The following is a 26,504-nucleotide window of genomic DNA, read 5'->3' on the forward strand; positions in this document are numbered from 1 at the left end:
CTGTAGACTGTTTGCTATAGCGCATGGTGATTCTTTAAATAGACTCTGTAGACTGTTTGCTATACTGCATGGTGATTCTTTAAATAGACTCTGTAGACTGTTTGCTGTCGCTCACTATTGAAACAGATTCCTTCTTGAGTAAATAGACTGCCCTGTGAGCCCTGCTGTAAGTCCCACACTGCCTCAGGCTCCGGGGCTAACACAATGCTGTCACTTGACAGTCTATTCCAATTCCTCTGGAAAGCGGTTTAGGTGTACTCCATCAGTAAATGAAAAACAGGTTGAAACAAGTACTGAAGCCGCAAAATATATTATTTAATTGACAAAGCCAAAAATACTTAATTCAACAAAATATTAGTCTGTCCCCTGTGAAACCAGTTGGCACTGAATTGGCAGCTCCGGCAGAGATAGCACCAGATTCATGTTCGGTACCCTTGACTGGCACCAGGTCCTATAACAGGAAAATCTGTGCAGAGGCGCCTGACATTCATTTGCCCATAACTTTACAATGCTGCCCTCTGTTGGCACAGTCAGGTATGAGTCTCTCTCTCCCTTCCCTGAGGCACAAGAGTCCCAACCTAGAGACTTGAGCACATAATCCAGTCCGTCGCTCCCCGTGGAGAACTGAAGGACGGAAGGACGGCTGAAATGTTGCCGGTGCCGGGATTTGGATGAGGCGTTGAACCGAGGCTCCGTCTGCCTTCCCGGTGGAAGGGGAGGGGGGGAGAAGTTCTCCACGGTCTAATCCTCCTGCCAACATCACTAAAGAACGTGACCTTGCGCTGTTTCTGGGGATCTTGCTGCGTTACGTTACCTACAATCCAACAGTGACTAGATTAGACTTCAAAGAGGTAGTCAACTGGTTGGACAGTGGCTTGGGGTATTCTGCGGCTGGGGAAGGCGCTATATAAATGCAGGTCTTTCTTGTGGCACCTGGAAAGCAAGGAAGAAAACTCAAGACCGAGGTATTTGGGCACGGAACATGGACAAATAAATACCATCCAATTTCCTGTGCTTTCCGTTGCTATTCAGAGGCCAAATGGAGAGCGATCATCTCTGTAGACGAAGGTTTCGGCCAATTCAGGTTCTATTATCCAGGTGACAGTCCGGGAATGGGCCCCGCTTGCTCCCCAACGGTGCAGATGCACTCGCCTCATTGGCCTCCTCCTGCAGCCACAGAAAGGAATGTCCAGAGATACCCACAGCACTCCCTGACCTAGCCACAAGAGGGTGCAGTCATGTACCCTGCAGTGTGCATCAACATCAACCATCTCTGCACATGGCCGTCCTCCTGTGACCGTGGTTCTATTTCTAGAGATAGCCTGCTTCTAGAAAAGTCTGTCCAGGCAGAATACAATGTCAGCCCCCTGGGAAGATAGTTATTGGGAGGTTACACCTGTGGGAAACATTGGGAAGCAAAGAAGTATTGAATCAGTGACAACAATCTGGGCAACAAGTTGTGAAGAAAATGCCGAGTCCCCTTTAAGAGTAAGGGTCCAATCAGCTGATTGGTCAGGGGGCACCTGGTTCAGAAAAGCTCAAAGTGAATGAAGTCATCCTTTTTAAAAGAAATACATTTAGAGAATTTTCGGAAATGGGAGGAGAAGGGGATTAAGACACTAAAAGATTTGTTTCTTGGGGGTCGGTTTGCGGGATTGAAGGAGCTGGGAGCGAAGCAGGGGGAAATGTTTAGATACATGCAGGTTCGAGATTTTGCCAGAAAGGAGATACAGAGCTTCCCGGAGGAGCCGGCCTCCACATTGCTGGAGGAGGTGCTGATGACAGGGGGCGCTGGAGAAGGGGGTAGTGTCGGTGGTTTACGGAGCTGTTTTGGAAGAGGAGAAGGCACCACTGGAAGGGATCAAAGCAAAGTGTGAGGAAGAGTTGGGAGAGGGTATGGAGGAGGGGTACTGGTGTGAGGTGCTCCGGAGAGTGAATGCCTCCAACTCGTGCGCGAGGTTGGGGCTGATACAGCTGAAGGTGGTATTTAGAGCGCACCTCACAAGGGCGAGGATGAGCCGATTCTTTGAAGGAGTAGAAGATGTGTGTGAACGTTGCGGGGGGGGGGGCGCGAATCACGTTCATATGTTTTGGTCCTGTCCAAAGCTGGAGGATTACTGGAAGGAGGTTTTTAGGGTAATCTCTAAAGTGGTGCATGTGAAACTGGACCCGGGCCCCCGGGAGGCCATATTCGGGGTGTCGGGCCAGCCGGGGTTGGAAACGGGTGCGGAGGCAGATGTTGTAGCCTTCGCCCCGTTGATCGCCCGAAGGCGAATCCTGATAGGTTGGAAAGCAACCTCCGCCCTGTGCCCTGGCGTGGCGGGGGGACCTGTTGCAATTCTTGACTCTTGAGAAGGTTAAGTTTGAACTGAGGGGAAGGATGGAGGGGTTCTACAATTCATGGGCATTATTCATTATGGGCTTTCAAGAACTGGATAACATCGAACATTAGTTGGGGGGTGGGAGGGTTGGGGGGGGGGGGGGGGTGATGGGTGTTAATGGCGACAATGGGTGATTCCGGATGCCTTTTTGTCAGTTGTTAATGTGAACATGCGGGCTAATGTTTGGGGTTTGGTGGGAGGATGGGATCGTTGTTATTGATATGAGGATTGACATATTCGTTACTCATTATTATTTATTGTTGGTGGATGTAAATTTGGGAGAAAATGTGAAAAAGGAGGAGAATAAAAATATTTTAAAAAAATAAATAAAATAAATTTAGAGTACTCGATTTTTTCCAACTAAGGGGCAATTTAACATGGCCAATCCACCTAACCTGCATGTCTGTGGACTGTGGGAGGAAACCGGAGCACCCGGAGGAAACCCACGCAGGCACGGGGAGAACGTGCAGACTCCACACAGACAGTGACCCAAGCCGGGAATCGAACCTGGGACCCTGGCGCTGTGAAGCCACAGTGCTATCCACTTGTGCTACCCTGCTGCCCTACAATCTTTGAGTTGTGGGGGGGGGTGAGGCCCACGCAGACACGGGGAGAATGTGCAAACTCCACACGGACAGTGACCCAGGGCTGGGATCGAACCTGGGTGCTCAGCGCCGTGAGGCAGTAGTGCTAACCACTGCGCCGCCAGGCCTCCTGAATGAAGTCATCCTTTAAGATCATGGCTGATCTGTCGCCTTAACCCCACCCCCCTGTCTGCCACCCATGACCCTCGACTCGCTTGATTATTAAAAATCTGGAGGACTCAGTGCAGCCAAGGACAATAAATACTGGTCTAGCCTGTGAAAACCCTTTGGCATCGACTCAATGGGCTGAACGGCCTCTTATGACTCTAAGAGGTAATCCAGGCTAGCTGTGATAATGTCACAACCTTTTAGCAAACCACATTAAAACAATACAAAAGCATTTCTGTAAATCAGGTGTGGAGGGACAATGTGCAGTTGCAACTTCGTACATGTAACAATGCCCACAGTTCCAGTCCTCGCCCTGTGGAGACCCTCCACATTCCAGAATTGCATAATTCACCGTATTAAGAAGCAAATGTTCGTTTGGCTTGTAGACGTTGTCATCATAACAAAGGGGAAAGGCATCATTCATACTGTGCAGACACTGCTGTTGTATACACCACAACAGTCGTGTAAAAATGTCACACTCTGATTGATGCTTGACCATTCGCCAGTGAAAGAAATAGTTCCGTTTCCAATGGGCATCACACTGTGGAAAGAAAGGGAGGGTCAGTATTGACGGATAGAGAGGTAGGCGGCAGGTACACAAGGGGAGTGTGGATCAGGGAAAGGCTATTCAGTCAAACTCCCGCATGCATTTGAACTTATCTTTCACCCGATTAGATTTAGAATTAGAGGTACAGTGAAAAATGTTGTTCTGCGTACAGTCCGATCATAGACTGGCTGGGCCAGGATAGTCAGCTAGAGAGATGGGGCAATAGACATAGATACATAGACATAGAATTTACAGTGCAGAAGGAGGCCATTCGGCCCATCGAGTCTGCAGCCCTTGGAAAGAGCACCCTACTCAAGCCCACACCTCCACCCTATCCCTGTAACCCCACCTAACCTTTTTGAACACTAAGGGCAATTTAGCACGGCCAATCCACCTAACCCGCACATCTTTGGACTGTGGGAGGAAACCGGAGCACCCGGAGGAAACCCACGCACACACGGGGAGGACGTGCAGACTCCGCACAGACAGTGACCCAAGCCGGGAATCGAATCTGGGACCCTGGAGCTGTGAAGCAACTGTGCTAACCACTGTGCCGTCGTGCTGCCCGATATTGGCAATGGGTTCAGGCCTGTAACATGTGAGGCTGGAGGTTGCTGTGGAGGCTGATTGAAGGGCACAGATTGTGCATGTTTTACATAGCTCTGGATTTAAATATAATAACCCTGGAGAGAAGCATAAATAAGTTATCAATGCTTTTGCAACACCTGGTGGCACAGTGGGTTAGCGAGCCCTGCCTCTGAGCCACAAGATCCAGGTTTGAGTCCCACCCCAGGACCTGACGGCCAAGGAAGTTGCGCTCGTAATGTGGCCAAACCGGTCGAGTGCCAACCAGCAAAACCCTTCCAAACACGCCAATGGCTGGCGGTATGAGCGGGAGACCCTCCTGGCCAGCCACTCTTGATGTGGAGTGGGGCCCGCTCAAGCTATAAGCCCTGGTGACAGCCTGGTGACCTGGTCCGGGAATTACCCGCTATGGAAACGGCCAAAAGTCTGCCTCACTGTGCACCGCTACATACGGGAAGGGAATTGGAATTCAGCGACACAGAGATATTTCACTTTGGCAATTTGGAACAAGTGGATGTTTTGGAATGAAAGTAGAATTGGGGATTAGATAGAATGCGAGTGGTCATCCTCAGATCCAGCTGCCTTGACAGGTGGTGTACCTTGGAACGCAGAACGAAAAGGGATCACTGGGGTGTAAATAAATCCCCAATTTCACTTTCTACTCTGCTGAGAGTGCCAGATTGTGAAGATTGCCCCCCCCCCCCATTCAATGGCATTAACATTGTTCAAACTCCTTTAACCTTCCCCCATAAGATATAAGACCCATAAGACATAGGAGCAGAATTAGGCCATTCGGCCCATCGAGTCTGCTCCGCCATTCGATCATGGCTGATATTTTCTCATCCCCATTCTCCTGCCTTCTCTCCATAACCCCTGATCCCCTTATTAATCAGGAACCTATCTATCTCTGTCTTAAAGACACTCAGTGAATTGGCCTCCACAGCATTCTGCGGCAAAGAGTTCCACAGATTCACCACCCTCTGGCTGAAGAAATTCCTCCTCATCTCTGTTTTAAAGGATCGTCCCTTTAGTCTGAGATGATGTCCTCTGGTTCTAGTTTTTCTTACAAGTGGAAACATCCTCTCCACGTCCACTCTATCCAGGCCTCGCAGTATCCTGTAAGTTTCAATAAGATCCCCCCTCATTCTTCTAAACTCCAACGAGTACAGACCCAGAGTCCTCAACCGTTCCTCATACGACAAGCTCTTCATTCCAGGGATCATTCTTGTGAACCTCCTCTGGACCCTTTCCAAGGCCAGCACATCCTTCCTTAGATACGGGGCCCAAAACTGCTCACAGTACTCCAAATGGGGTCAGACCAGAGCCTTATACAGCCTCAGAAGTGCATCACGGGCCTTGTATTCTAGCCCTGTTGACATGAATGCTAACATTGCATTTGCGTTCCGAACTCCCGACTGAGCCTGCACGTTAATCTTAAGAGAATCGTGAACAAGGACTCCCAAGTCCCTTTGTGCTTCTGATTTCCTAAGCACCTCCCCATTTTGAAAATAGTCTATGCCTAAATTCCTCTTTCCAAAATGCATAACCTCACACTTTTCCACATTGTATTTCATTCGCCACTTCTTTGCCCACTCGCCTAGCCTGTCCAAATCCTTCTGCAGCCCCCTTGCTTACTCAATACTACCTGTCCCTCTCCAGATCTTTGAATCATCTGCAAACTTAGCAACAGTGCCTTCAGTACCTTCTTCCAGATCATTAATGTATATTCTGAAAAGCTGTGGTCCCAGCACCGACCCCTGAGGCACACCACTAGTCACCAGCTGCCGTCCTGAAAACAAACGCTTTATCCCCGCTCTCTGCCTTCTGCCAGTCAGCCAATCCTCTATCCATGCCAGGATCTTACCCTGAACACGGGCAAGTAACTGTTATGGGCCAGGGTTTAGAGAACCCCAAAGTGTATCATGGCGATCACCTGATCCACAACTTTTACTAGGTTGTGGTATGGGGAGCACACGGCCCACTCTACAGGTGTGGGACAGCAGAAATGGAAAAGTAATTTTTAAAGTAAAACAATATTTATTCTATGGACTCAAGTTAACCTTTTTAAAACATACAGTGAACATCTTAGCAACCATTAATTCAACTACAACCCCCAAAGAATACAACACTAAGTAACCTGTATGCTGTCCTTTTACACCCAAATGACTTAACAAACCTTTAAACAGAAGCACATCAGAGTTTACATTCAATACTGAAAACATTTATAATTCTTCTGAATTCATCAAATGATCAAGAGATAGTCCTTCATGGCAGAAAGCTCAACAGTACAGCTGCTTTGGCTGATTTCAGCTGCAACACACTGAAAAACGAAACCAAAAACAGACACACCCAAGCTTTTCTCAAAGTGAAACTAAAAAGCAGAGCCAGAGCTCAGCTCCACCCACACTCTGACATCACTGCAGTAACATGAGCAGCTAACTATTTCTTAAAGTGACATTCTCATGACATAACTCGCCTCCTGACTCCCCAAAGCCTGTCCACCACCTACAAGGCACAAATCAGGAGTGTGATGGAATTCTCTCCACTTGCAGCTCCAAGAACACGCAAGAAGCTCGACACCATCCAGGACAAAACGGCCCCACTTGATTGGCACCCCATCCACGACCAACGCACAGCAGCATCCGTGCATACCATCGACAAGATTCACTGCAAGAGCTGACCAGGGCTCCTTCGGCAGCACCTTCCAAACTCGGGACCTCTACCACCCAGAAGGACAAGGGCAACAGATATCTGGGAACACCACCACCTGGAGGTTCCTCTCCAAGCCATTCACCATCCTGACTTGGAAATATATATTCACTGTCACAGGTGAAATTCCTGAAACTTCCTCCCTAATGTCGGTTCAGGATGACAGTTCATCGCCGTGGTTGCAAGGAGAGCAAGGAGTGGGCAATAAATGCTGGCCTAGCCAGTGACACTCACACCCGGCAAAGGAATTTGATAAAAAGCAGGACTATCAACCAATCGGACTCAAGGGAGTCAGGAGGGAAAGAGGCCCCTCCCCCCAAGCTCCCTTGAAGGTTGACACAGGAAGTGGGTGAAATTGCTCTCTGTGAACGTCAATGTAAAAGATAACGGAGCTTGGATGTAAAATGGGCGTTTGATTTGCAGTCGGCTGTTTCCGCGGCACCTGCGGAGATCAATTTCACCTCCTGGATTTGGCATCGAACAGCGGAGAGACTGACCTGCCGTAGAGACTGTTGCAGCAAGTCAGGAGGTCACCGCTGGTCCCATTGAAGGCGCTGCCGTTGAGGAAACTCACACAGTCCGCAAATTCCCTGGGCACGAAGAGAATCCCTGAGGCACGGAAAATAAATGTGAGGGCACGGCGGCAAGCAGAGCGTTATTGTACGGGGCGTTTGGTTCGCGTTTAGTGAGGGGGGAGAGACTGCGCGACGGAATTCAGAAGAGTTGGGCGCTGCATACCTGCCACACACGCGTTCACCAGTGACGTGACGAATCCCGTAAACAGAGCGTGGATGACAATTTCCGCCATGTCACTCTTACGTTTTGGAGCAATAGTAGCTGTAGACAGAGAAAGAGAAATTCCGCATTTATATTGTGTCCTCCAAAGCCTCAGACCATCCCCAAAGTGCTTCACAACCAATGAGCATTAATTTACATTTAGCAATGATACTGACTAGATGATCTGTTTTGGTGATGTCTGTTGAGCGCTACATGTTGGCCAGGATACTGCGGACATTCTAGTGCCATGGAATGCATCCACCTGGGAGGGAAAGTGGGTGGGGAGGGGGGGGGGAAAGGGAGATTTTCAGGCCCCCCCCCCTGCCAGCAGGATCTCCCGGCCCTGTCAAAGTCAATGGACTATTGACCAGCCCACCACACCCACTGCAATGAGACCCGCCGGGGATGGAAAACCCCAGCCAGGGTCCGAGTTTGGCGTCTCGTCTGAAAGATAGCATCCCTGACAGTACAGCCTTCCCTTGGCGCGATACCGGATTGTCAATCCACGTTACGTACTCTAGTTTTGGGAGTGGGATTTGAACTTCGGACTGGGAACTGAAAGAGCTACAGATGACAGAAACCATCCGATCAGGTCTTCAGGACAATTCCTTTTGTTCGGCTTTGAAATGGAAAATCGCACTGGTTGGAACGGCCGAAAAAATCCGCCCCCCTGTGTTAGATGATATGTGTTCAAAACAATGGCAGGACTTGAGTACATAATCCAGGCTGACACATCCCAGACTGAGGGTGTGCTGCACTGCCAAAGATGTATCTTTTGGGTGAGATACTTAACCAATCTCCTGTCTGCCCATTCATGTCCCATAGCACATCGCAAAGATGAGCGAGGAGCGTTTTGGAAAGCTTACACCATTCAAACAGCACCTCCGCCGACAGACGATATCACTTGCTGTCGGTGGGATCTTGCTGTGTGCAAACTGGCTGCCAGATTTCTTGACCTTAAGGCCGTGGCTAGGTTTCAAAATACTCCATTGGTTCTGTCTGGTGCATTTCAAGGATGTGCGAGGTGCCATATGAATGCAAGTGTTTTATTTCCAAGTCAGTTGACATTTTACGACGTATCTCCGGGCTTTTATGTAATGAAAATGAAATGAAATGAAAATCGCTTATTGTCACAAGTAGGCTTCAAATGAAGTTACTGTGAAAAGCCCCTAGTTGCCACATTCCGGCGCTGGGACGGGAATTGAACCGTGCTGCTGGCCTGCCTTGGTCTGCTTTCAAAGCCAGTGATTTAGCCCAGTGTGCTAAACCAGCCCCTTTTTATATTATTATTGACATTAAATCACATTGATTGCAATGCTTTGCCCCAAAGTGACATGACAAAATAGTGGCTTTAGCCACTCAACGATTCTAAAGCAATCTTCTCTGTGACACCTTGGACCAGCCTCCATAGACAATCCATAAATAACCAGATATAATTGTAGCATTCTGATCAACAAAGTTGACCACAGCAGGCAGTTGCAGTCAATCTCCCTGGAATAGGAGATGGAATAATCAGCCAGAGCTCTTTCTGATTATTAGACGGGGAGCCTTGGTAGAAATTGTCCGCAATGTACGGGGAAGGGTCGCATTGCGATACGTGCAAAGGCCCAATATTGTACTCGCGCTCACTCATCAAGATAGAAAGTTGGAGCTTGTATGTGCAAAGGGTCATTCACAACCACGAGATGCCCGAAAAAGCTTTACATCCAAGCTGGGCAACACGGTGGTTAGCACGGCTGCCTCACAGCACCAGGGACCTGAGTTTGATTCCGGCCTTGGGCCACTGCCTGTGTGGAGTCTGCACGTTCTCCCCATGTCGGCGTGTGTTGCCTCCGGGTGCTCCGGTTTCCTCCCACAGTCCAAAGATGTGCAGGTTAGGTGGATTGGCCATGATAAATTGCCCTTAGTGACCAAAAAGGTTAGGAGGGGTTATTGGGTTACGGGGATAGGGTGGAAGTGAGGGCTTAAGTGGGTTGGTGTGGACTCGATGGGCTGAATGGCCTCCTTCTGCACTGTATGTTCTATGTTCCGGTTTCCTCCCACAGTCCAAAGATGCGCAGGTTAGGTGGATTGGCCATGCTAAATTGCCCCTTAGTGTCCCAAAATGTTAGGTGGGGTTACTGGGTTTATGGGGATAGGGTGGAGGTGTGGGGCTTAAGTACGGTGTTCTTTCCAAGGGCCGGCGCAGACTCGATGGGCCTAATGGCCTCCTTCTGCACTGTAAATTCTATGATTCTATAACTCGACGGGCCGAATGGCCTCCTTCTGCTCTGCAGGGATTTTAATGGATTTGTGGATAAGTACTTTTGACTTAATTTGGTTAAAAAAAGCCTGGGGCGATACTCGGAATGTTTCTTCAGGAGGGAGGACAAACAGAAAACAGGAGGTGAGACGGGACACAGTCAGTCGGAGTGGAGTAGTTGGGTGACATGGTTTTGGAACACAAGAGTAACTCGTCACACTGAAGTCCTCTCGGGCATAGCTTGCGACTGGCTGGTTTTGTATAAATACTTACAAAGACCTCCGAGCATGATACCAATTGAAGATAAGTTAGCGAAACCGCAAAGGGCATACGTGGATAAAGTCTCTGCTCTGACCTACAAAAATAAAGCAGAAAACAAGGAACCTTTTCAGATATTCTTCCGCTATAAGCTCCCAATTTGGGTCACGAGGCTTTGCCTTCAACCTAGCTGAAGGCCAGATCGTCAAACTCAGTGTGTTAGAGAGGCTCTCATCCCGCGATCCCTCGGCCCTGGGCACAAATCCAGCCGAAATTGAAGTGTAGGCAAAAAAAACATGCCGGATAAACCCAGTAGTCCCAGCAGCGACTGTGGAGACGGAGCGAGAGAGAGTTAGCGTTTCAGATCGGTCATGTGGCCTCAGAACGTTGACTCTGCCTCGCAGATGCTGCCAGACCTGCTGAGTTTATCCAGCGTTCCCTCTTTCTATCTCAGATTTCCCAGCATCCGCAGTATTTTTGCTTCTGCTAAATTTCCGAAGTGTTTTTGTTTCTCGTGAAATGCGCTGAAGAATTTTCCCACGGACTTTGGGGTTCTGGGGGGGGGGGGGGGGGGTCCTGAACTTGCACCTTCCAGCAGGTGGCGCTGGCTCAGCATTCTCACGAGGGGGGTGGGGTGGCCTCCTAATTGGTCGTGTCTGCACTCGCCGTCCTATTACAGGTGGAGGGCGGACTCCCGGCGCTCCCAGTCCAATCAGAGGACAGGGATCTCCAAATCCTTAGTATCCCCACCCGGAAAGGATGGGCATGGCTGTGGCAGGCAGGAGAATGTGGAGGTGCATTAAAATGGAGGTGGCGCAGGGCAGCACGGTGGCGCAGTGGTTAGCACTGCGGTCTCACGGCGCCGAGGTCCCAGGTTCGATCCCGGCTCTGGGTCACTGTCCGTGTGGAGTTTGCACATTCTCCCCGTGTCTGCGTGGGTTTCGTCCCCACAACCCAAAGATGTGCCTACGAGGTGGATTGAACACGCTAAGTTGTCCCTTAAAAAATGAATTGGGTACTCTAAACTTATTTTTTTTTTTTTAAATGGAGATGGCATCAACCTAAATAGTAATTTCCGAGCCGGCCAATCTGGTAGGAAAACCCCCATCAAAATGCATGTGGGCCACAGGAAGTGCCCAATGTGGGTCTCGAACCCGGGACCCTGGGATCAAGAGTCCCATGCTCTACCGACTGAGCTAGCTGGGCTGTCAGGTGCGGCCTTTCCTGATGGCTGCCCGCTCTCTGAGGTTCTGCGTATTGCTGGATCTTATAGCAACCTCCCAGTTCACATCGCTCCAATTGTGGCCTTAAGTATGTAAAGTTCCCGGCCCCCTCTACGCAGCGAGCAGGCGGTCCACTTTCTAAGGCTCACCTGGGAGACTTGCTCTGCAGTGGAAAAGCATCCGGAATGTGGACTGCCCCCTTCTCCCGCCTCCCTCGCACCCATCCCTATCTCCAAGCTCACCATTCCTGGGCTGGGAAAATCCAGCCCCTAGTTTCAGTTCAAATCCTCACCGACCCAGAACGGCAAGACAAGTTAAACCTTTGACGTGTTTTAATCGGGTGGCGTGTGGGGTTAGCGGGACCTCCTGGATTGGAACCCACATGGTGAAGGGTCGCCCATCCCATCCCATTGGCTGTCAGGTTCTTTGGTGGTGGACTAGTTCTTGACACTGTGTGTACTCACTGAAATCCACTGCTTTTTGCCATCGATGTATTCTTGCACACCACTCAGTCTATTATGCTGGTACACGGAAAGCTTCTGGTAGGCCACAAACTCATTGAGAAAGAGTTTGATTCCAATCAGTTCGGCAACGAGAAAAGAATCATTCCAATCCACACCCATCATGAAGGCAATTGGCATAAAGACATAGGAACAGATAATCTGCATATACAGAAGTGGTCCGTTATACTCCACAAGACATCAAAAGCAGCACATAAGTGGGCAAGGTCAAAAAGTAAAACTATTGCAATACTCGGGTTTATAGTTAAGGTCCCGCGAATTTAAGGAAAAGGAGCAGGATTGGGTCATATGGTTCCTTTAAGACTGCCCCACCATTTAATGAGGCCACGACTGCCTTCTGTTCTTGAAATGTGATACTAAATCTGGTGTGTTCAATGGCTTGATTGATCTGTGTTTGATTGTGTTAGTCTGGTCTCTGATGTATGTACCTGTACTTGGTTGCTTAGGCCTGTTGGTGGAGCTAGAGAGAAGCTTCCAGAGAGAAAGACCTGAGGCGGGATTCTCCGGTCGCCGACGTCAAAATTGCGCTCGGCGATCGGTCGGGGAATCAAAGTTCCCGACCAAATCGGGGGCGGCTCTGCTTTCATGATGCTCCGCCCCCTCCAAAGCGGCGTACTCGCACAGTACACCGCACCACGTATCGACGGCCTCAGGACACTGCCTGAGGCCCGCCCCCCCCGATGCTCCGCCCCCGGCCCGCCGAGTTCCCGACGTGTGGTCTCATCCGTCGGGAGCTCGGCATGGCGGCTGAGGACTCAGTCCAGCGGCGCCACAGTCGGGGGAGGGCTGATCCACGGGCTGGGGGTAGACTCCATCAGGGTCTGGGGGCACTGCGGGGAGGTGGTCTAGGGCACGCGAGCAGGCCGAAGGGGGGGGGGGGGACTATTTCGTGGGCCGGGTCTGCGAGCGGCCTCCGCCGCGCAGCCACGGACCTGGCAATTCTCCGGGTGCTCGACGCAGCTGGCATGCTAGCCCCTGGCCAAATGGAGGATCGGTGGCCGTTGTATGCCATTCTTTTCACCGTTCCCATGCCGGTGTGGGGACGTAGCCCCAGAATCGGAGAATCCAGCCCCTGGATTCTAGCTGACAACATGCGAACAAATCCTGTGAGTTCTGAGATGTTTTAAAGTATGATAAATTAAACCATTTCAGATTGAGAACCAGTGTCAGCTCTGCATTGTTCTGTGCTGAACAATGGGTGGGTTGCCTCCGGGTGCTCCGGTTTCCTCCCACAGTCCAAAAATGTGCAGGTTAGGTGGATTGGCCTTGATAAATTGCCCCTTAGTGTCCCAAAAGGTGAGTTGGGGTTACTGGGTTACGGGGTTAGGGTGGAGGTGTGGGCTTAAGTAGGGTGCTCTTTCTAAGAGTTGGTGCAGACTCGATGGGCCGAATGGCCTCCTTCTGCACTGTAAATGCTATGATTCTAAGATATATAGCAAATTAATGAATGCACAACAAAATCCATGTAAAACCACACTTGGAGCAATGTGGGTAGTTATGGTCTCACCCATCAGAGGGATATTGAGGACAATTCACCAGGATGTTGCCTGGTGGGAAGAGCAGGGGGGAATATGCGATTCATTTCATAGAAATGTTTAAATTATGAAGGGGTGGGGCAGAGCAATAAGAATAAACTGTTTTCGGTGATTGAGGAAGATGGAATTAAAAATCATAGATATCATATAAAATGCAGGAGACTTCGGAGAAACATTTCATAGAACGCATTGCGAAGCAGTGGAGTGCACAAACAGAGATGATGACTGAATCAGACCCCACAGCAACATTTAACCTATTTGGGATGGTCGAAGGAAAGCAGGAGAAAGGGATAAAGGAACAAGTTGGGAATGATCACTAATATGGTCTGTTTCTGTCACATCTGTACAATTTTTTAAATATCTGTAAAAGTCACTCCTTTCACAAAATGGTTCCCTTGTCTTGCCATTTTATTCTCTTCTCTTGGGAATTCCCCAGTTATCTAGGCTTCAGGCTTGACATTGTGATGTAAGCGTAGCCAGGGTCCAGCGTAGCCAGGGTTACTGCGGGACTGGAGAACAGTACCGGCCACAGTGTGATGTAGAGAGTCACATGACAGTAGAGTTGTCAAGGAGACGTCAGCGTGAAATTATTCCCTCGCTTGGGCTGCACTTTGTGTGCACGTAAAGTCATGCGTTGCCAATCAACGCGGGTGTGAAACCTGACATGGCTCCGAACCAACCCTTACAACAGCTGTGACACCTCTCTTCAGCTGCAAACTGGGAGCTGCAACGACTGTTAAAACGCCTGGAGCTGCCTCTTCGACAACACAGCAAGTAGAGATTGCCAATCATTGTTAAATAGAGCTACGTAGAAAGACTGTGCTGTACCTGGAAGGTAAGCTCTGGGTAGTCCACCATGCCGCCAAACCAGGAGAGGGCCGCATTCAAAAACTCCAGGACCGCCAGAAATGCTAGCAGGTTGACTGCGATGTTAGCAACCAGACTAATGGAGGCAGAGGCCCCGTTACTTGCAGCTTCGAGGATATTCTGTTCACCTCTGAAGAGGAACAAATGAAAATAATAATTGCTTTCACTCCAGAGTGGAACTGGACAATCCGCTCTTTCGCGCCAATAGATTGAGCAAGTCACACAACGTTACAGCACCGAAGGAAGCCATTTTGCTTCTTTTGCGTCTGTGCCCTCTGTTGCAAAGATTAGTTCCACAATCCTACTCTTTCACCATAGGCCAGAAAATCTTTTCCCCTTCAAATCGACGCTCTTCAACTTCGTTTTCCTTCATCAATCCTCTGATTCCTTTGCCAATGGCCTCAAGTCTGAGTCCTGGGGTTACCCCAGTGGTCTGTCACTCGAGCCCTTTCTCTTAATAAACTCTTATCGAAACCCCTCATGATTTTGCAAATCTCTACCATGACCCAATATAATCTTCCCTGTTCACAAGTGAAGAATCCCAACTTCTCTCCACGGAGCCCAAGATATTTTAAAAAGAAAACCATTCAGAGTGATTATTAACACTTGCCGTGGCAGCCAATGTGGTTGAGGTGTGGGGGGGGGGGGGGGGGTGTAATTATTACTTTTAATAGTCAGAGTCCCCTAACTGGGCGGCACGGTGGCACAGTGGTTAGCACTGCTGCCTCACAGCTGCAGGGTCCCGGGTTCAATTCCGTCCTCGGGTGGCTGTCTGTGCGGAGTTTGCACGTTCTCCCCGTCTCTGCGTGGGTTTCCTCCGGGTGCTCCGGTTTCCTCCCACAGTCCAAAGATGTGCACAGTAAGAGAAGTCTTCCAACACCAGGTTAAAGTCCAACAGGTTTGTTTGGAATCACTAGCTTTCAGAGCGGAGCTCCTTCATCAGGTGAGTGAAGAGGTGGGTTCCAGAAACATATATATAGACAAAGTCAATGATGCAAAATGATAGTTAGTCACACATGATTTTCCATGAATGAATCTATGCTGGCTTTCCATAATTATCCTGCACTTGTCTAAGTGACTATTGATTTTGCCCCAAACTATAGTTTATTGAAGTTTCCCTGCTACTGAAGTCAAACTGACTGGTCTGTAGGTGCCAGCTTTATCCTGTTTTGAACAAGAGTGTAACATTCACAAGTCTCCAGCCCTCTGGCACCAGCCCTGTGCCTAAGGAAGACTGAAAGAATATCATCAGCACCACTGCACGTTCCACTCTCAACTTCCTCAGTATTCTTGGATGCATCTCATCCAATCCTGGTAGTTTTATCAATTTTGAGTAAAGACAGCTTTTCTAACACCTCCTTCTTCTCAACTGTAAACTCTCCTACTCTACCAGTCACCTCTTCCCTCACCTCAACCTGGATAGCATCCTCTTCCTTTGTAAAAACAGAGGCAAACTACTTGTTTAATTATTTAATTATAACCTTTTATTGTCACAAGTATGAAGTTACTGTGAAAAGCCCCTAGTCGCCACATTCCGGCGCCTTGTTCTGCATCACAAACCAGCTGTCTAGCCCACTGAGCTAATACCTCCGCTGTTGCATCCTCCTCCACCTGCCAGCCTCCTTTATAATCCCCAATTAGTCCAACTTCCTTTTCCCATCCTTTCATTATTTTTGAGCGGCACGGTAGCACTGTTGTTAGCACTGTTGCTTCATAGCGTCAGGGACTCGGGTTCGATTCCCGGCTTGGGTCACTGTCTGTGCGGAGTCTGCACTGAGTGCTGAATTTGGTGCTTTTTGAGTGCGATAGTGAGAGTTTGGTGACCGAGGGAGTATAAGGCTTCATTTTTATCTAAAGTTTAGTCTTTCTTTTATTTAGTTAATTAACTTAAAAGTTGCTGTTTGGTTTAGAAGAAGGTGAATTTTCAATCAGCTTTAAACAGGCTTCTACTTCTAGGCACTTGCAGCTGGAGCTTGTTAATTAGTTAATTGGATTAGGCCAGTTTTTCAGAGGCTAGATTCACAGTATAAAAGTGATCCCCTACAGTGCAGACTTTGTTTGCACTGAGTGCTGAATTTGGTGCTTTTTGAGTGCGATAGTGAGAGTTTGGTGACCGAGGGAGTGCTGAATTTGGTGCTTTTTGAGTGCGATAGTGAGAGTTTGGTGACCGAGGGAGTGCTGAATTTGGTGCTTTTTGAGTGCGATAGTGAGAGTTTGGTGACCGAGGGAGTTAGGTGAGGAGGGAGTAAGGTGCTCCTTTCATTTTGTTTCCGACATTTCCGCAAAGAGTGCGAAGAGAGCCAGGAGTTTACAGGAAGTGTAGCTGACTGGGAGCAGAGTCGGAGGGCGGAGATCTAGTTAGTCCACACAGCAGATATATTCTGTAAGGTAAGAGGGGATGGAGGCTAGGCCAGTTACATGCTCCTCCTGTAGGATGTGGGTGGTGAGGGATACCACCGGTGTCCCCACTGACTATACCTGCGGGACGTGCACCCAACTCCAGCTCCTCAAAGACCGTGTTAGGGAACTGGAGCTGAAGCTGGATGAACTTCGGATCATCCGGGAGGCAGAGGGGGTGATTGAGAAGAGTTACAGGGAGGTAACCACACCCAAGGTACAGGACAAGAATAGCTGGGTTACAGTCAGGGGGAAAAAAACAAACAGGCAGACAGTGCAGGGATCCCTCGTGGCCGTTCCCCTTCAAAACAAGTATACCGTTTTGGATGCTGTTGGGGGGGATGACCTACCGGGGGAAGGCCCTAGCGGCCAGGTCTCTGGCACTGAGTCTGGCTCTGGGGCTCAGAAGGGAAGGGGGGAGAATAGAAAAGCAATAGTTGTAGGAGATTCAATGGTTAGGGGAATAGATAGGAGATTCTGTGGTCGCGAGCGAGACTCCTGGAAGGTATGTTGCCTCCCGGGTGCCAGGGCCAGGGATGTCTCGGATCGTGTCTTCAGGATCCTTAAGGGGGAGGGGGAGCAGCCAGAAGTCGTGGTGCACATTGGTACCAACGACATAGGTAGGAAAAGGGGTGTGGAGGAAATAAACAAGTTTAGGGAGTTAGGCTGGAAGTTGAAAGCCAGGACAGACAGAGTTGTCATCTCTGGTTTGTTGCCGGTGCCACGTGATAGCGAGGCTAGGAATAGGGAGAGAGTGCAGTTGAACACGTGGCTGCAGGAATGGTGTAGGAGGGAGGGCTTCAGGTATTTGGATAATTGGAGCGCATTCTGGGGAAGGTGGGACCTGTACAAGCAGGACGGGTTGCATCTGAACCAGAGGGGCACCAATATCCTGGGAGGGAGGTTTGCTAGTACTCTTCGGGAGGGTTTAAACTAATTTGGCAGGGGAATGGGAACCGGATTTGTAGTCCAGCAACTAAGGTAGCCGATATTCAGGACGCCAAAGCATGTAATGAGGCAGTGGGGAAGGGAACACTGACAAAAGAGAGTATTTGCAGGCACGGAGATGGGTTGAAGTGTGTATACTTCAACGCAAGAAGCATCAGGAATAAGGTGGGTGAACTTAAGGCATGGATCGGTACTTGGGACTACGATGTGGTGGCCATCACGGAAACTTGGATAGAAGAGGGGCAGAAATGGTTGTTGGAGGTCCCTGGTTATAGATGTTTCAATAAGATTAGGGAGGGTGGTAAAAGAGGTGGGGGGGTGGCATTATTAATTAGAGATAGTATAACAGCTGCAGAAAGGCAGTTCGAGGAGTATCAGCCTATTGAGGTAGTATGGGTTGAAGTCAGAAATAGGAAAGGAGCAGTCACCTTGTTAGGAGTTTTCTATAGGCCCCCCAATAGTAGCAGAGATGTGGAGGAACAGATTGGGAAACAGATTTTGGAAAGGTGCAGAAGTCATAGGGTAGTAGTCATGGGCGACTTTAACTTCCCAAATATTGAGTGGAAACTCTTTAGATCAAATAGTTTGGATGGGGTGGTGTTTGTGCAGTGTGTCCAGGAAGCTTTTCTAACACAGTATGTAGATTGTCCGACCAGAGGAGGGGCAATATTGGATTTAGTACTGGGTAATGAACCAGGGCAAGTGATAGATTTGTTAGTGGGGGAGCATTTTGGAGACAGTGACCACAATTCTGTGACTTTCACTTTAGTAATGGAGAGGGATAGGTACGTGCAACAGGGCAAGGTTTACAATTGGGGGAAGGGTAAATACGATGTTGTCAGACAAGAATTGAAGTGCATAAGTTGGGAACATAGGCTGGCAGGGAAGGACACAAGTGAAATGTGGAACTTGTTCAAGGAACAGGTGCTACGTGTCCTTGATATGTATGTCCCTGTCAGGCAGGGAAGAGATGGTCGAGTGAGGGAACCATGGTTGACAAGAGAGGTTGAATGTCTTGTTAAGAGAAAAAAGGTGACTTATGTAAGGCTGAAGAAATAAGGTTCAGACAGGGCATTGGAGGGATACAAGATAGCCAGGAGGGAACTGAAGAAAGGGATTAGGAGAGCTAAGAGAGGGCATGAACAATCTTTGGCGGGTAGGATCAAGGAAAACCCCAAGGCCTTTTACACATATGTGAGAAATATGAGAATGACTAGAGCGAGGGTAGGTCCGATCAAGGATAGTAGCGGGAGATTGTGTATTGAGTCTGAAGAGATAGGAGAGGTCTTGAATGAGTACTTTTCTTCTGTATTTACAAATGAGAGGGGCAATATTGTTGGAGAGGACAGTGTGAAACAGATTGGTAAGCTCGAGGAAATACTTGTTAGGAAGGAAGATGTGTTGGGCATTTTGAAAAACTTGAGGATAGACAAGTCCCCCGGGCCTGACGGGATATATCCAAGGATTCTATGGGAAGCAAGAGATGAAATTGCAGAGCCGTTGGCAATTATCTTTTCGTCCTCACTGTCAACAGGGGTGGTACCAGGGGATTGGAGAGTGGCGAATGTCGTGCCCCTGTTCAAAAAAGGAACTAGGGATAACCCTGGGAATTACAGGCCAGTTAGTCTTACTTCGGTGGGAGGCAAAGTAATGGAAAGGGTACTGAAGGATAGGATTTCTGAGCATCTGGAAAGACACTGCTTGATTCGGGATAGTCAGCACGGATTTGTGAGGGGTAGGTCTTTCCTTACAAATCTTATTGAATTCTTTGAGGAGGTGACCAAGCATGTGGATGAAGGTAAAGCAGTGGATGTAGTGTACATGGATTTTAGTAAGGCATTTGATAAAGTTCCCCATGGTAGGCTTCTGCACAAAGTAAGGAGGCATGGGATAGTGGGAAATTTGGCCAGTTGGATAATGAACTGGCTAACCGATAGAAGTCAGAGAGTGGTGGTGGATGGCAAATATTCAGCCTGGATCCCAGTTACCAGTGGTGTACCGCAGGGATCAGTTCTGGGTCCTCTGCTGTTTGTGATTTTCATTAATGACTTGGATGAGGGAGTTGAAGGGTGGGTCAGTAAATTTGCAGACGATACGAAGATTGGTGGAGTTGTGGATAGTAAGGAGGGCTGTTGTCGGCTGCAAAGAGACATAGATAGGATGCAGAGCTGGGCTGAGAAGTGGCAGATGGAGTTTAACCCTGAAAAGTGTGAGGTTGTCCATTTTGGAAGGACAAATATGAATGCGGAATACAGGGTTAACGGTAGAGTTCTTGGCATTGTGGAGGAGCAGAGAGACCTTGGGGTCTATGTTCATACATCTTTGAAAGTTGCCACTCAAGTGGATAGAGCTGTGAAGAAGGCCTATGGTGTGCTCGCGTTCATTAACAGAGGGATTGAATTTAAGAGCCGTGAGGTGATGATGCAGCTGTACAAAACTTTGGTAAGGCCACATTTGGAGTACTGTGTACAGTTCTGGTCGCCTCATTTTAGGAAGGATGTGGAAGCTCTGGAAAAGGTGCAAAGAAGATTTACCAGGATGTTGCCTGGAATGGAGAGTAGGTCTTACGAGGAAAGGTTGAGGGTGCTAGGCCTTTTCTCATTAGAGCGGAGAAGGACGAGGGGCGACTTGATAGAGGTTTATAAGATGATCAGGGGAATAGATAGAGTAGACAGTCAGAGACTTTTTCCCCAGGTGGAACACACCATTACAAGGGGACATAAATTTAAGGTGAAAGGTGGAAGATATAGGAGGGATATCAGAGGTAGGTTCTTTACCCAGAGAGTAGTGGGGGCATGGAATGCACTGCCTGTGGAAGTAGTTGAGTCGGAAACATTAGTGACCTTCAAGCAGCTGTTGGATAGGTACATGGATTACGGGAAAATGATATAGTGTAGATTTATTTGTTCTTAAGGGCAGCACGGTAGCATTGTGGATAGCACAATTGCTTCACAGATCCATGGTCCCAGGTTCGATTTCGGCCTGGGTCATTGTCTGTGCGGAGTCTGCACGTTCTCCCCGTGTCTGCGTGGGTTTCCTCCGGGTGCTCCGGTTTCCTCCCACAGTCCAAAGATATGCGGGTTAGGTGAATTGGCCAATGATAAATTGCCCTTAATGTCCAAATTGCCCTTGGTGTTGGGTGGAGGTGTTGAGTTTGGGTAGGGTGCTCTTTCCAAGAGCTGGTGCAGACTCAGGGGGCCGAATGGCCTCCTTCTGCACTGTAGATTCAATGATAATCTATGATTAATCTAGGACAAAGGTTCGGCACAACATCGTGGGCCGAAGGGCCTGTTCTGTGCTGTATTTTCTATGTTCTATGTTCTATGTTCTCCCCGTGTCTGCGTGGGTTTCCTCCGGGTGCTCCGGTTTCCTCCCACAAGTCCCGAAAGACGTGCTGTTGGGTGAATTGGACTTTCTGAATTCTCCCTCTGTGTACCCGAACAGGCGCCGAAATGTGGTGACTAGGGGATTTTCACAGTAACTTCAATGCAGTGTTAATGTAAGCCTGCTTGTGACAATAATAAAGATGATTAGATTATTATTATTACACGCTTATAGAAGACCTTGGGATTCCCTTTTAAGTTAGCTGCCAGTCTCTTTTCATGCTCTCACCTTGTTTGTCTTATTGTTTTTTTCACTTCCCGTCTGGCCCGTCTATATCCAGCCTGATTCTCCATTATTAGGATACCGGACCAGATCCCAATTTATATTAGGAAACCGGATGGGACCCCAACAATGTCTTACAAACCTAATAGAATTCTTTGAGGAAGTGACAGAGTTAATTGATGAGGGAAGGGCTGTGGATGTCATATACATGGACTTCAGTGAGGCGTTTGATAAAGTTTCCCAAGGCAGGTTGATGGAAAAAGTGAAGTCGTATGGGGTTCAGGGTGTACTAGCTCGATGGATAAAGAACTGGCTGGGCAACAGGAGACAGAGAGTAGTGGTGGAAGGGAGTGTCTCAAAATGGAGAAAGGTGACTAGTGGTGTTCCACAGGGATCCGTGCTCGGACCACAGTTGTTTGTGATAGACAGAAATGATCTGGACGAAGGTATAGGTGGTCTGATTAGCAAGTTTGCCGATGATACTAAGATTGGTGGAGTTGCAGATAGCGAGGAGGACTGTCAGAGAATACAGCAAAATATAGATAGATTGGAGAGTTGGGCAGAGAAATGGCAGATGGAGTTCAATCCAGGCAAATGCGAGGTGATGCATTTTGGAAGATCCAATTCAAGAGCGGACTATACGGTCAATGGAAGAGTCCTGGGGAAAATTGATGTACAGAGAGATCTGGGAGTACAGGTCCATTGTATCCTGAAGGTGGCAACGCAGGTCGATAGAGTGATCAAGAAGGCATACAGCATGCTTGCCTTCATCGGACGGGGTATTGAGTACAAGAGTCGGAAGGTCATGTTACAGTTGTATAGGACTTTGGTTGGGCCACATTTGGAATACTGCGTGCAGTTCTGGTCGCCACATTACCAGAAGGATGTGGATGCTTTAGAGAGGGTGCAGAGGAGGTTCACCAGGATGTTGCCTGGTATGGAGGGTGCTAGCTATGAAGAAAGGTTGAGTAGATTATTGTTTTCGTTGGAAAGACGGAGGTTGAGGGGGGACCTGATTTAGGTCTACAAAATGATGAGAGGTATGGACAGGGTGGATAGCAACAAGCTTTTTCCAAGAGTGGGGGTGTCAATTACAAGGGGTCACGATTTCAAGGTGAGGGGGGGAAAGTTTAAGGGAGATGTGCGTGGAAAGTTTTTTACGCAGAGGGTTGTGGGTGCCTGGAACGCATTGCCGGCGGAGGTGGTAGAGGCGGGCACGATAGCGTCATTTAAGATGCATCTAGACAGATATATGAACGGGCGGGAAACAGAGGGAAGTAGATCCTTGGAAAATAGGCGACAGATTTAGATAAAGGATCTGGATCGGCGCAGGCTGGGAGGGCCGAAGGGCCTGTTCCTGTGCTGTAATTTTCTTTGTTCTTTGTTCTTTGTTCAATGTGTAAAACAGTGAGGATAAGAACACCTGGGATAAATGATTGGGATAAGGAGTGATTGCACACGCAAATAAGGATATGGTTCTATAACAAACTTTGTTTTTCCCACAGTATTAAACTATCGTAACATCATAAAATAAATGGATAACATTTAACAGTTAAACAATTCAGAACAATGAAAGGTAACCTTGTTCACGACTAACTTATTCCTTCTTTACCTCCAATTAAGGGAAGCCCTCTGTAGCGTCCATTTTAAAGTCTCTCAGTTTGGATAAACGGCGTGGGAATTCTCCGGCTGTTCATGACGGTGAACCGCGCCATGGGCTTCCCATCGGCAAGGGGTGCATTCAACGAGAAATCCCCCTGAGAACAGCGGGATCTTCTGACCCACCACCAGCCAATCGCAGGCCCCCGCCCCCGCTTCTGGGAAACACGGGGCGGGATTCTCCCACTCGGCGGCAAAGTGTCCACACCGCCGGAAGCGGCGTCGCGTTTCACGCTGGGAGTACCGATTCTGGCCCCTAGAGGGGGCCAGCAAGGCGCTGGGGCGGTTCACGCCGCTCCAGCCTCCCATCCTGGCGCGAACTGCGCGCCGCGGGATCGGCGCTTGCGCAGTGGCGCCGGCATCAACGGGGCCACGCGCAGTGGCGTTGGCGCCAACACGTGCTGGCCCCGCCGCAACATGGCACGGGGGTTCAGGGGCCAGCGTGTCAGAAAATAGGCCCGGGGAGCAAGAGGCCGACTCGCCGATCGGTGGACCCCGATCGCGAGCCAAGCCCCATCGGAGCCCCCCCCCCGGGTCGGAGCCCCCCCCCCCCCACAGGCCGCTCCCCGACCCAGCGCGCAGAGTTCCCGCCAGCACTCCACCTAGGCCCACTCCCCCGCACTATCCCCGTAACCGCACCTAACCATTTGGACACGAAGGGCAATTTAGCGCGGCCAATACACTCAACCCACACATCTTTGGACTGTGGGAGGAAACCGGAGCACCCGGAGGAAACCCACGCAGACACGGGGAGGATGTGCTAACTCCACACAGTCACCCAAGGGCGGAATTAAACCCGGGTCCGTGGCGCTGTGAGGCAGCAGTGCTAACCCATCTTTACATTTGTTTTGAATGGAACATTGGTTTCGCTGGCTCGGCCAGCATGTTTAGTGCCCGACCACAATGGCCCCTGAGAAGGTGGCGGTGAGCTGCCTTCTTGAACCCGCTGCAGTCCATGTGGTGTAGGTACACCCACAGTGCTGTTAGGGCGGGAGTTCCAGGATTTTGACCCAGCGACAGGGAAGGAACGGCCGATATATTCCCAAGTCAGGATGGTGAGCGATTTGGCGGGTGACCTCCAGGTGGCGGTGTCCCCCTGTGTCTGCTGCCCTTGTCCCTCCAGATGGTAGATGGTGGATTTGGGAGCTGCTGTCGATGGAGCTTTGGTGAGTTAACTATCTCCAGCCTCCGACCAAAAGGAATCCGCCTTCCTAGCTCGTGGAAGATCAGATTTTCGATCAAATTTACGTTGCAGTCCCTTCTGAACTGGATTTCGATCCTGGGCATATAAAGGGGGAGCACCAAATGTATAACAGGATTAACTGCTGAGCAAAGTTCTTGCACCATAAAATGAACATTACGATCGCGGCCGTATTACAGGTGGATGTCACGCACCCACAATCCAGCTTCACCCCTTCTTCATTCATGAACTTGGATTCTTCTAGTTCTGGGTAGCTGAGCTTTGAGAGAGCGAGTGCGCAAGGGGCTGCCATTACTGAGGCTGCTATCAAACTGGAGGCACTAATCTGAAACACAAAGATTAGATAAGCATTGAATTGAAGCAGTTAACTGAAAAATAAACCAACCAAACCATTTTCTCTCAATTTCTTGATAACGCATGGATTATTTCAAAAGAAATTAAATATAAAATATATCAGGGATACTGTTTATCAGTGGGAACTGGAGTTAAGCCAAGCCACCAGGTTACGACAGCAGTCCCTTTAAATTGCCATGTTCTTCAGACAGACTTACTGTTCAGTATTGTGGTTTTGTTTGGTGCCGATCTTGTCCTGGGCACGTGCCAAGGACTCTGGGCCACAAGAAGCCAGCGGCGATAAGCACATTTTTCAGAAAGGCGCCGCCGTTAGCACTGCTGCCTCACAGCGCCAGGGACCCGGGTTCAATTGCGGCCTTGGGTGACTTTTGTTGCACGTCCTCCCCGTGTGTGCGTGGGTTTCCTCCGGCTGCTCCGGTTTCCTCCCACAGCCCAAAGGTGCGCAGGTGAGGCGGGGTTACGGGATGGGGCGGGGGAGTGGGCCTAGGTAAGGTCGTTTTTTAGAGGGTCAGTACAGACCCGATTGGCCGAATGGCCTCCTTCTGCACTGTCGAGGTTCTTTGACTCCTCAAGGCTGGGAGGAGCAGAAATTCTCCATTCTCCGTGAGGAATTTGTACACGTGGAGCAGAGGATTGAACTGCTTCACAAACGAACATGTAGAGTAGGTGCAGGAGGACGGCTATTTGGGCCCTCGAAACTGCTGTCATTTGGCCTCCATGGCTGATCTGATTGGGGCCTCACCCCCATATTCTGCCGCCTACTCCTCCTTTTACTCCCTTGTTAGTCAAGAATCTAGCAACATCTGCCTTAAAAATATTCAGTGACCCTGCTTCCACCACTCTGTGAGGAAGTAAGTTCCAAAAACTCTCAAAGTGGCCCTCTGAGAGATACACAATCTGCTCATCTCTGTCTTAACTTGGAGGCTCTTAGTCTGAAACTGTTCCCCAGTTCTAGTTATTCAAAGGATCTAAAGGCTCTGCTTTGATTGAGAATTTGGTTGTGACTGAAGGTGTAAGACAAGAATATTTATATTGTTCGCAAGGGAACCCCAGATCTGAAATTCTTGCAGATTCAGAATCACAAAATTGTAACGGTGCAAAAGAACATAAGAGCAAGGAACAGGCTGACCGGCCTATAATTACCCGCTTTCTGCCGACCTCCTTTTTTAAACAGTGGTGTCACGTTTGCTACTTTCCAATCCTCTGGGACCACCCCAGAGTCTAGTGAATTTTGATAAATTATCACTAGTGCGTTTACAATTTCCCTGGCCATCTCTTTTCCACTCTGGGATGCATCCCATCAGGGCCAGGAGACTTGTCTACCTTTAGCCCCATTAGTTTGCCCAATACTGCCTCCTTAGTGATTACAATCATCTCAAGATCCTCACCTATCATATCTTTATTTCCATCTGTCGCTGGCATGTTATTTGTATCTTCCACTGTGAAGACTGACCCAAAAAACATGTTCAGCTCCTCAGCCATTTCCCCGTCTCCTATTATTAAATCTCCCTTCTCACCTGCCAAAGGACCAATATTTACCTTAGCCACTCTTTTTTGTCTTATATATTTGTAGAAGCTTTAACTATCTGCTTTTATGTTCTGAGCAAGTTTACTTTCATAGTCTACCTTACTCTTCTTTATAGCTTTTTTAGTAGCTTTCTGTTGTCCCCTATAGACTTCCCAGTCCTCTAGTCTCCCACTAATTTTTGCCACTTTGTATGTTTTTTCCTTCAATTTGATACTCTCCCTCACCTCCTTAGATATCCACGGTTGATTTTTCCCCTTTCTACCGTCTTTCTTTTTTGTCGGTATGAACCTTTCCTGAACACTGTGAAAGATCGCTCGGATGGTTCTCCACTGTTCCTCAACTGCTTCACCATGAAGTCTTTGCTCCCAGTCTACCTTAGCTAGTTCTTCTCTCATCCCATTGTAATCGCCTTTG

The 26,504-nt window shown here is 48.9% G+C and overlaps 1 protein-coding gene and 1 non-coding gene across 6 annotated transcripts in view; both read right to left on the minus strand.

Annotated features, from left to right (window-relative positions):
• Positions 1-293: 293 nt before the first annotated feature.
• Positions 294-26,504, minus strand: part of slc28a1 (solute carrier family 28 member 1) — a 134,671-nt gene continuing 108,460 nt past the window's right edge. For all 5 annotated transcript variants that reach the window (XM_072493087.1, XM_072493090.1, XM_072493086.1 and 2 more), the window contains 7 exons: positions 24,403-24,533; positions 14,359-14,527; positions 11,939-12,136; positions 10,267-10,348; positions 7,713-7,811; positions 7,472-7,583; positions 294-3,674 (listed from right to left, as the gene is read on the minus strand). In XM_072493087.1, coding sequence (XP_072349188.1) covers positions 3,554-3,674; positions 7,472-7,583; positions 7,713-7,811; positions 10,267-10,348; positions 11,939-12,136; positions 14,359-14,527; positions 24,403-24,533 — 912 coding nt within the window. In that variant the 3' untranslated portion in view covers positions 294-3,553. The remainder of the gene's footprint in view (positions 3,675-7,471; positions 7,584-7,712; positions 7,812-10,266; positions 10,349-11,938; positions 12,137-14,358; positions 14,528-24,402; positions 24,534-26,504) is intronic.
• On the minus strand, positions 11,385-11,457 carry trnak-cuu (transfer RNA lysine (anticodon CUU)). Its single transcript has one exon. It is a non-coding gene; the product is annotated as a tRNA-Lys (tRNA).

This window comes from Scyliorhinus torazame, chromosome 30 (genome assembly GCF_047496885.1).
Source record: "Scyliorhinus torazame isolate Kashiwa2021f chromosome 30, sScyTor2.1, whole genome shotgun sequence".
Classification (NCBI taxonomy): Eukaryota; Metazoa; Chordata; class Chondrichthyes; order Carcharhiniformes; family Scyliorhinidae; genus Scyliorhinus; species Scyliorhinus torazame.